Below are 11,158 nucleotides of genomic sequence, written 5' to 3' on the forward strand. Positions count from 1 at the left end.
TGAGAATAGACTACTGATCAGGAGATGGAATGTGCATTCCAGTATTTTGGCTTCGAGTGAGTATTGTTGCTTCTTGAAGCATTGTTTGCTTTCTTACTCTACTTTGTTTTGCTTTGGCCTTTTTGGCATGATTGCTTGTAAAGGCTATGCCTTATGTTTGGGTTTGCTTGCTTGCAATGAAATAGTTAAGTCACCAAAAAAAAAAAACTCACCAATACATGTCCTTGAAGGGTGCCACTTCCAAAACCAAAAGAGGCCCCGGCCTTTTTAGTTTTCTTTTCCTCGTTAACACACACCAAGCATCATGAGCCAAGGGAAAAAGTCTTTTACACAAGCATAGAATTTTATCCCACTTTCAATTGGAGTCTTGGGATTGACAAATGCCCACTCCAATCCAAAATGCCGACATAGTGGATTAACTTATTAAGATGTTGATTAAAACCTGTCTCATTCTTGAACTAGAAATGAATGCAATTATGCAGCTACGTGCGTAACGACTGGACCTTGTTGCTTTTATGTATGTTTAACTTTGATTAGTTGCATTTTGCAGTAAGGTTGTGAGGACTGTTGAACAATGTGAGAGTTCAGCATCCAGGACCATTAGTGAAGAAATGCAGAGGACAACAATCACAATGCAGATGAAGATTGAAGCCATGCAGAAGGAGATTGATGCAATGCAAATGAGAGTGAGAAATGGGGGGAAAATGAACTGAAATTATTTTTCGATTGTTGTTTTTTGTGTTGTGTCCTACATGTGTGGCAAAAGCAGCCAGTGATCTCAAGTAGTAGTATGTTTGTTATGATACTATTACTAGGTTAGTGAAACTGGCGGCCTTGTTTGTGGTCTATATAAGGTAGCCATTTGAAGACTGTGTGTATGATTTTGCATATTTTTGGTGGATTTTGCTACGTTCCAGTGAAACACTTAATTTTCACTGAACAAGATACCATGTGTCCTATGACCCAATCTGCATTTAGCTTTAAAACAGGGAGATAAAAAAGAGAGAGGTGGAAATCACGTGTGCCTTAGGTTGAATGACTGAAATATTTCAAAAGACATGGAAATTAAAGGTGGAGGAGAAAGGTGGAGATCAAAGTGAGATGCTTTCTACCAACTCAGTTAATCCACCTTCATGGATCTGAAAAACCAAACATTAATCTTCTCAGTCAGCAGAAGAAAAAATCTCAAAAGCCCCATTATCTTTGTGTTGTTTTTTGCAGATTGTACAGGACACGTGACCAGCAAAGTTTTCCTGAAGGCTCTCTAAATATGGTCTCATGACGAGATGAAAAAGGCCGAACCCTGTAAATAATCGCGACTTCCCTTGTTCCCGTTTGTGCAGGCAAATGAAACTGTATCATTTACAAGTTTGCATTAATTTGTAAATTACTGTTAAGGAGCTATGCTATTCCAACCAACATTTAGCACGTTTGGGATACCATCTCATGTGGCATCAACATAATGTTTTCCTGGAGTCCACAATTCAAAACTCTACCAAAGCATCAGATGGTACCAAAATATGGTGTACTTAAAATGTGGTCACCCAAGATACTGAATTCAACAAAAAATGAACTAGGGCTATGATACAATCAAACTTTAGCATCTTCAAGTACCTCACGGTCAACCATCTTCGGAATACAAATTATAATCCAACACATGTACCATTAGTCAGTCATGAAACCAACCCAACAAACCGAGAATACAGACCATTCCCCATGAGATTAGTCAGCCCATTCCACTTGATCAAGAGAATACAGTCCCATTCCTAGAAATGAACCTCACGGACAACAGGAGAACAACGAAGAATACAACCCCATCTCCATATCTGAATACCCATATAGTTCCTGAAATGAATTATAAAATTAGCATTTAAAAAAAGAAGTAACATGCATCACCTATCATGCATCAGGTACCTTGACAATGTCATCTCCATATCTGCAAACCCATATAGTTCCTGAAACACAAATAAAATTAGCATTCAAGTCCGTATATGAGCAATAAAATTTACAAGCTAACATTTAGTGCTTGATTGATTGATATGAAAATGAGCATTTGACTTTGAGTATAAGTGAACGACCAATTCATCAGGTTATGTGTTATCTTCACTAAGTCACTGATATTTCCTCTTCCTTCCTATTAAAAATAACTCAGTTGTTGCCTTTGTCTATGACAATAGGTAAAAAAATACCTCTCAGTTCACTGGTATATAACAAATACCAAATTGATGAACTATAGCTCTATATCTTTAACCGAATATAGACAAAGGCCGAGAGAAAGACGTATATATTCGCGAAAAATAACAAATACCACGTATATTTGGTTGGGAAAAATATGCAATATTCCCGGCCTCTAGAATATGCAATATTAACGCTTATATATTATAGCTTTGAAACCCTTTTCTTTTTTTTCCCTATTCTGAAAGTTTTTCTTTTTTTTCTTCAGTGATGAAGACAGTGGTTTTTGCAGAAAATGCAGAGAAAGAATATAATCAGTAACAAACATCTTCTATAGCAACAAAGAACTCACTACTTCAGCTTCAATGCAGGCACTAGGATACTACAAAATACTGGTGGTAGCTTACAAGGATACCACAAAATACTGTGGATTGTGGTAGCTTACAAGGATACCACAAAATACTGTGGATTGAAACTAGTGAAACTTACCGCTAGGCCTACTGCTCCCAATCTGAAAATAGACACAGTTGAGCTCTTTAGTGTTTTGGCAACATTCACAGTGGCACCAACGCCTATCAAAACAAATGGCTCCATCAAAACTCTTATTTTTCAACAAATCAACATAATATCGGCCAAACATTTTGACTTTGTTTCTAAATTAACATCCCTAAACTTGCATAACAGCATAACAAAAAGCCCTAATCGAGTAATAGAACAAAAAGCCCTAATTATACCCTAACAGAACTGCCATCTTCGTCGTGGATGTGGTTTCTTTTACACTAATTTCTCATAACAGAACAAAAGTGATGGAACAAAAAAAAAAGCCCTAAACTGGTTCAGAAAAAAACACCTAACATGGTTAGCTGGTTCAGAAAATATCTCTCTCTGGTTCGAGAGAGATCCTAACAAAAAAAATCTGTAGTTTCCCAAATTTTTGAGAGAAATGAAACCCTAAATCGAATGGGAACAAATCGAGAAAGAGAGAGAGAGAGATTAGATATTCGAACCACAGAGAGAGAGACCTTCAGTCGTTGGGTCTTCGTTCGTCTTCGTTCATCGTGTTGGGTTTTCACCTCTTCATTCGTCGTCGTTCTTCTCGCTGCTTCGTCTTCGTTCACGTTATTCTTCTCTGGTTTGCGTTTCTTCCCTCTCTCTCTCTCTCTAAAGCGTTAAAGTGATCTCACAGAATGGGGGAAGTGTGTGTTTAGAGGGGGGAAAGTGTAATTTAAGCATTTTTAATCCCTTCTCTTTCCGTGGCCCTTGGATTAAATCCGAGGGCTGAGAACAATGGTCCGCACCAAGCCAATTTCCAGGATCCCTCAAGGGATCCGGAGTGTTAAGTTACTTACTTAAAGTCATCATTTAAAACTGAATTAATTAAGTAATAAGTGATTCAGTAGGTTTGATTATGATATTTTACATTGCTTAACAAATTAAGTGATACTTAAAATATAGGCTAAAAAGTTGAAAAAAATGGGAAAATTTCACGTAAGCACCTAACCTTTTACACAAATCACACATAAACACCTGACCTTTCTTAAATTTCATATAAACACTTGAGCTTTCTAAAAACTCACCAATTCAACACCTAACCTTTTTTAAATTTCATATAAACACCTGAGCTTTCTAAAGACTCATCAATTCAACATCTGCCGTCACCCTCCGTCTAAAACCAAACGGAAAAAAAATTAAGTGCTCCAATTATTTATTTGTTTGAACCAATGCCAAGGTCTTATTTTTTTGATCATTTTATTCTAAATAATCATAATTAATTTTTGACTCTAATGCTCTCGTTAGTCAGTCCAAAGAAAGCCGTATAATCAAATATCTCTTAGGACTAACTAACGAGAGCCTTAGAGTCAAAAATTAATTATGATTCTTCAGGATAAAATGATTAGAAAAATAAGATCTTCGCACTGGTTTAAACGGATTGAAAATTAGAGCAATCAATTTTTTAAGCATGTATAGACCGTTTATATATTAAAAAATATAAGTAAAAAATTAAGTGCTCAAATTTTCAATCCGTTTAAACCGGTGCGAAGATTTTATTTCTTTGATCATTTTATCCTAAAGAATCATAATTAATTTTTGACTCTAAAGCTCTCATTAGTCAGCTCTAAGAAAGTCATACAATCAAATACCTCTTACGGCTAACTAACGAGAGCCTTAGAGTCAAAAACTAATTATGACCCTTTTAGAATAAAATGATCAGAGAAATAAGATCTTCACATTGGTTCAAACGAATTGAAAATTGGAGCAATTAATTTTTCAACCATGTATAGACCGTTTATATATTAAAAAATATGATTGAAAAATTAAGTGCTCAAATTTTCAATCCTTTTAAACCGGTGCGAAGATCTTATTTCTCTGATTATTTATCCTAAAGAATCATAATTAATTTTTGACTCTAAAGCTCTCGTTAGTTAGCCCTGAGATATATTTGATTTTACAACTTTCTTAGGGCTGACTAACGAGAGCTTTATAATCAAAAATTAATTATGATTCTTCAGGATAAAATGATCAGAAAAATAAGATATTCGTACTAATTCAAACAAAAAAAAATTGGAGCACTTAACTTTTTTTCCGTTTGGTTTAGACGAAGGGATGACGGCAGGTGTTGAATTGATGAATTTTTAGAAAGCTCAGGTGTTTATATGAAATTTAAGAAAGGTCAGGTGTTGAATTGATGAGTTTTTAGAAAGCTCAGGTGTTTATATGAAATTTAAGAAAGGTCAGATGTTTGTGTATAATTTGTATAAAAGGTCAGGTGCCTACGTGAAATTTTCCTGAAAAAAATTAAGTAACTTTGAGTTATTTAATTTTGACTGAATTCTTGTGTATTTGCATTAAACCATCATACCACCATCACCACCACCACTACCGTTTCACCACCATTACCATCAATCCACCACCACCACCACTCCGCCTTGTAATAGTCTGAATTTTTGATATATAATAATAATAATAATTGTTTTGACTTCCATATATATTAATAAAAAGTGTGTTTATATACATACATATAAACATATACATGCATGCACACCTCTCTCTCTCTCTCTCTCTCTCTCTCTCTCTCTCTCTCTCTCATGGCCGTTATTCTTCGCCACCAAGAAGCTACCACCTCCCCCTCCACCAATCAGATCCTGCCACCACATTAACCCTATCCCACACTCAAGAGCCACCTTCCTCCCTCTTTCCTTTTCTCTCACAAAATCTTTCTCTCTCCTCTTCTCCATAGCCGTTTTTCTTTCTCCCTAAGAAATCACCACCTCTCCTCCCTCCAATCAACTCCGACCACCTCCTACTTACCTCTGCAACCCCTATCCTGACTACCCTACTTTGTCCATTGGAAGCCCTAAGACTCCCCCGCCATTAATGCCACCTTATTTCCTCCTCTCCAAAATTCCCTATAACCAACCCCCCCCCCCCACCACTGTCGTACCAATACATACCCATCTTCCCCACTTCCCACCACTGCGATTAGAAAGAGAGAGCTCCAATTCTATGAAATTCTAGAGAGAGAGAAAATGAGAAAGAGAAAAATGGGTTTATACCTTAAACTCATTCGAAACCCCAATTGAAATCACCTGCCCCACCTCCCAGCATCACCAAACAAGCCTCAATTCAATCCCAAGGTTCCCCAATCATCAAATCTGAAGTCATCTTCCCCAATTCTCAAAGTTTCAATTTCAATCCATTTCGGGAAATTCAAGGTATTATAATCATATCCATCCCTTCTCTAAGTATATTTATGTGTTTTAAAGCTTAACTCATAGTCCCACATAGTCCCATGCATCAAAACCGTGGTGAAACAAGAAAAATACAAAAATTGGGTTCAACATTGCAGCCGCAACCTTCGGGCCGCAAGGACCAGTCACCAACCACAAGGTTTAGCTGTCACCGCAAATTCTGACATGGTCATACCTTGCGGGCCGCAAGGTCAACCCTTTGGATCTTGCGGTTTGAGCAGAAACCGTCTGGAACTGAATTTCGACCCTCCGAACAACGTTTTTGATACCCAAACATGATTATCTAGACTATTAAGACCCCTAACGATATTATGTGACCAATTCTAATATTTTTTTAATAAATTAAATTAAATTAAATGTATACACTATTAAATCCTCTCTATTATTATAAAAAACTCATTATTTAAACCAACGCTTTTCTTTTTAAGCTACAATAAATAGAAGTACAACGAATAGAACCTTAGCGACATAACATAACATAAATAAATGATGATCGAATAAAATATTTATAATATTTTATAGTAATGATAAGTTTATTTTTTTCTACTAATGGTTCTACTTTATTGTTTTCGCAACTTAAATGTTATATTATAATAAAGATAATTGTCTTACCCTTATATGTATATATACTAAAGAAAATAGCAATCAAACTTGTAAAATCTAATATTTGTTCACATACAAGATTAAAGACAACGGCCCATTCATAAAACGTTACATGATTTACTGTTCAATAGCATTATGTTTGTTGTTTCAATAATTCGCATCTTATTGATTACTAGCGAATGCACACAACGCAACACATTTTGAAGACAACTAAAGCTATGGGTCGAACAATGAGCAAAGGGAGGACATGTTGCAAAAAATGGGTAGGAACAAAGTAAAATACGGTATATGCGCAGGTCAAATCAAGGTGCAAAAAATATTCAAGCAGGTCAAAAATTTAAGTGTACCATGGTTCTGGCCTAGGCATTGATTCGGAGTCGTGCCTAAAGGCATGGTTTGAACAATCAGCGCACGGAAACAAATAGTACTAAACTCACGTGCAATATACGACTCAAACAATCAGCACACACAAATTAATACTGAAATTGCGTGCAATGTACCAACCCCTGTCCAACAAATTCAATTATGCGACAAACAATAACACAACATGTCCATTGATAGAGGCAGCTGTATAGCTTAAGAAAAATGGTCACATAAACATTCAAAACAATATTTTTGCTTAAATATTTTTTGATCAGCCTTTCTTTGAATACCCAACCAAAATATATATAAACACCCAAATCTAGTAGTTTGGAACACCTAGCCCAAAAGTGAAATGAATACTCAACCTAAAACCAATTGAACACTCAGTCACAACCCAAGTACAACTCATCAAACCACATGCTACACTATAGGTAAAAGGTTTACAATTACTCCATGTGTTAATTATGCAAAAAAAATGTTGTTTCGTCAACTATCAAGGAAAAAAAAGAATAGGGTGTTGCCGTTCAAAAAAAAAAGAACATGGTGTTGATTAGTTTTGCACTCTTTCTTTTCCTATGTCGGTAGATATTCAAAGGCATAAAAAAAAATGCCCCTAGCCTCAAGTAAACACCCCAATCGCTTACAATTTTCTGTAAATATACCTCTCATCGTTCTCTTCTCTGTCATTTTGATTTCAGACTTTCTAGACATCCAAATTTATAACAGAGGCTCCACAATTTTTAAACACGTAAAAAAAGAATAGTATCGGAAGGGGCTCCATAATTTTTAAACACATAAAAAAAGAATAGAATCGGAAGGAGCGGCACATAATTCTTTCGCATTTTTCAATAATAGATAAAACACATGTAACAAAACAAAGAGTAAACACCATACTCTTAAAAAAGAGTAAATATCATAATCTTAATGAAAAGAAAATGGGTAGCAAATATACATAAAATAATGGAATAATGATGGAAGAACTCACCTCGGTGATTTTGGTGAAGTAAATTTTGGTGCTATTGAACTTCCCAAGAGAGACTAATCAACAAAAAAACTTCCCAAGAGAGAGAGAAGAGGGGAGAGGTAGAGAAAATATAGAAGAAGAATGTGAAAATCATATAAACGATGTATATAAAATTTATTTTCGGTGATTCCGTGATGTACGTTTTACAGCCTAAAAATAGCAAAAGGAATGTTGGCTTTGATTTCGGTGATCTCATAGGTTTTGGTTTCGGTGATTTCGTACAAAAGTTATGATTTTGCTCTTCATTTGAAAAATGCCTTAATAGGTGCCGATCAAAAAAAATTTAATGCCTTAATGGGAGTAAATCAAGAGTATAGTATAAGGGAAGATAAAAAAAATTACCAATAAAATAAAATCATTCAAAAAATCATTCATTTTAGAGACCGTTGCTCTTCATTTCAAAATTGCTTTAATGGGTGCCGATAAAAAAAAATTAATGCCTAAATAAGTGGTTTTGAATACAATGCCTTAATGGGAGTAAATCAAGAGTATAGCTATAAGGGAAAATTAAAAAATTACCAATAAAATAAAATCACTCAAACAGTCATTCCTTTTAGAAACCAATATATCAAGAAGAGATTTTAACAAAATGAAGGGTGGAGACTTATGCAGGGTATAAATCTGGACCGTTGGTTGTCTTTTGGATTCAAAACCAATCTTGTCTTATTATATAAATTGTTTGGTTCATGAATCTACGTGCGTAGACACCCCAATTTAACCTAACGAGTATTTTAAGTCCCTCCTTGGGAACTATCCCAATGATGAATATGATAAAGTGATTGTTGATTGACTTCTCGTAAACCTGAAGACTTTTGTGAGTATTTCTAGCCACTTAGAGAATCCAATCTAGAGCCAAAAAACCTTTCGAGAAAGAAATAAAGCATTTTAGAAAAATACGTCTGTTGGCCGCAGGATCGATCTCACGGCCCATACTTTTTTCTTTCACTCGTGGAATATGGTGTTTGAAAATCTTCTAGAGACATCATTTTCTTGCCCGCGAGATGCATTCCTCGGCCGTTAGATCATTTTACTTAGCATTCTGGAATGTTTTGTCTTCATTTGATCCAAGCTCGAACCCTAGCAGCCACGAAGTGAGACTTCAGGGCTACGAAAAATACTTGCCATATAGAGATCTTGTTGCCATATACTTCCATGTTGACTCATGCATTGATTGGCTGAAGTGAGTCACCCATAGCCTATATAAAGCCGCTTTAGGGTTCCGAAATTGATATAGAATTACTCCATCTCATACCTCCAAACTCTGCATTAATCATCTCTTATATCCTCTCTACAAAAACTCTAACCTCTCGTGAGTAGCCGCAATTCAAGTGATCAAATCCCGAAGTACCCACCTTAATTCGTAGGGTTTTGAAAAGCAACCCAATCAATCACCCTCAATCCAAAGCAATCAAGCTACTGAGGGATTAAGGTGGTGCGGCCCAATGGCCTGTGGTTTGATTTAATTTCTATTTATGTACTTTAATAGTAGTTTTCTGCTTTTTGTTCGTATTTTGCTGTGAGGAAGAACATCAATTGGGACTTCGTTTAGCCGGTCGATATATTAATCCAGTGGGATTCCTCGGCCACGTAATGTAGAGACCCGGAATTTTTTATTTTATTTTTGAATTGTATATTAAATGCCTAATTGTGAGAATATGGTTAATTTGGTGGTTAATTGAATTGAGGTTTGAAGTGATAAGATGAAAACTTGAGGGAGTGTATGTGTGATATAAAGATATAGGGGTATTTAGAGTGGGTGGGTGTGTGTAGAAGATAATTATATCTCCCTCTCTCTCTCTCTCTACCGTCCTCTCTCCATCCCTTTACCGAAAACCTCTCTCTCTCTTCCTCTCACTCAAAACTTCACTCCATCTCAAAAAAACCTAAAGGATCCATCTCTATTTCATCTCTAAAATGCAACCTCGGGCTCGTATCGCGTTGGGTGAGGCTCGAGGGGAAGATCTTGAAGGATTTTGGAGTTTTGGAAGCTAGGGCTCATTCGTTGATCTCGTGTTTGAAGCTTCTAACCTTAAGGTAGGGATTTCTTACTCATTCTATGTGTTTATGAGTTGATTTCATGCTTTAATCGAGTTTAGATCGTCAACCATTGTGTCTTCGAAACACTGTCGAAATCTATAGAAAATTGCCCAAATTTGCCTAGGGAACGATCCCCAAGCATGAGGGATTGATCCCTCATTCATATCTGGACCTAATCTGGATTTTTTCCCTTGGGGATCGATCCCCATTAGAGGAGGGATCGATCCCTCCCCTCTCTGGAAAATTTGCTTGCTTTCTGGGTTTCAGCCCAACTTCAAACGGCCGTAACTTCCTTGTCCGAGGTCCGATTCACGCAAACTTTATATCGATTCGAAGGTCTTGAAGTCAGCTTTCATTTGCCACCAGAATCACTTTAAACCTCTTAGTACATAGAAAGTTATGACTATTTGAGTAGAGGTGTGTCAGTCTGCAAATGTCTGTGACTATTCCTAAGGGTGTTCTCGTTTCGTGTTATGATTCCTTATATAATTAGAATACGTTTAAGTCACTCTTGAGCATGATTTCTCATGTCCTAATGAACCATTGTTCAACCTTGTTTCTTGGCACTCATTAGAGCATAATATCAACGACGTTGGTTAGGGAATGTACCGTAAGGTTGATAGGAGTACCGTGGGCTATAAGGGATAAAGTGATGTGTGTTGTGAGTAGACATGAGCTTGTCTAGTGATCCGATGGGTAGTATTGTGACTCGTATCCTCATGCTTCGTCTTGTTAAGTTCCCTAGATTCCTTTAGCACTCGTTCTATAAGATTCTCGTTTAGAACCTAGCTGGTGGTGTGTCGAGAAGTCAATTGTGGTTTCGATACGTAGAGAAGGACGTCGTGATAGACTTAGAGAAATAATATGAACTTAAGGTAATTATCAATGTACTATGTGACATGTTTACGAGTTTGTATTACAATGTGAATTTGGGAGATGTTGCCTGCTTGTACATTGAACGATGGTTTATATGTGTGTATACTTGAATTGAGAATTTGAATAAAGGGCCCGCAACGCAAGGTGTGGTAATGCGAGGACTCTAAAGGGCCCGCAACGCAAGTTGTGGTAATGCGAAAACCCAGGTGGAAAGAATTCACTGTCACGCAAAGGGTGGTAACACAGTTGAATGTCTCTCCAGGATGAAGAGAATTTTGATTGATTTTAGAAGTTTATGTTGAAGTTTGGATTGTTTGTTGCTTGGGATTGT

At 36.4% G+C, this 11,158-nt stretch overlaps 1 protein-coding gene across 1 annotated transcript; it reads right to left on the reverse strand.

Moving 5' to 3' along the window:
* Positions 1 to 1,508: 1,508 nt before the first annotated feature.
* Positions 1,509 to 6,201, reverse strand: LOC131303060 (uncharacterized). The gene is made up of 6 exons (XM_058329851.1): positions 6,100 to 6,201; positions 5,558 to 5,649; positions 5,036 to 5,052; positions 3,183 to 3,334; positions 1,915 to 1,955; positions 1,509 to 1,826 (listed from the first exon to the last, which is right to left on the reverse strand). Exons 1-6 carry the CDS (start codon positions 6,199 to 6,201, stop codon positions 1,745 to 1,747), a joined length of 486 nt encoding a protein of 161 aa, XP_058185834.1. The 3' UTR covers positions 1,509 to 1,744.
* Positions 6,202 to 11,158: the final 4,957 nt, after the last annotated feature.

Source organism: Rhododendron vialii, chromosome 10a (genome assembly GCF_030253575.1).
Source record: "Rhododendron vialii isolate Sample 1 chromosome 10a, ASM3025357v1".
NCBI lineage: Eukaryota > Viridiplantae > Streptophyta > Magnoliopsida > Ericales > Ericaceae > Rhododendron > Rhododendron vialii.

What these genes read in the sequence shown, in the direction of transcription:
- LOC131303060 (XM_058329851.1), bottom strand. Translation starts at nt 6,201, where the DNA reads ATGTTTGGGTATCAAAAACGTTGTTCGGAGGGTCGAAATTCAGTTCCA. An exon ending in TGAAGGTCTCTCTCTCTGTG is followed by an intron (nt 1,956 to 3,182) that starts GTTCGAATATCT and finishes TTTGTGTTTCAG; the next exon opens with GAACTATATGGGTTTGCAGA. An exon ending in ATGGAGATGACATTGTCAAG is followed by an intron (nt 1,827 to 1,914) that starts GTACCTGATGCA and finishes ATGGGTATTCAG; the next exon opens with ATATGGAGATGGGGTTGTAT.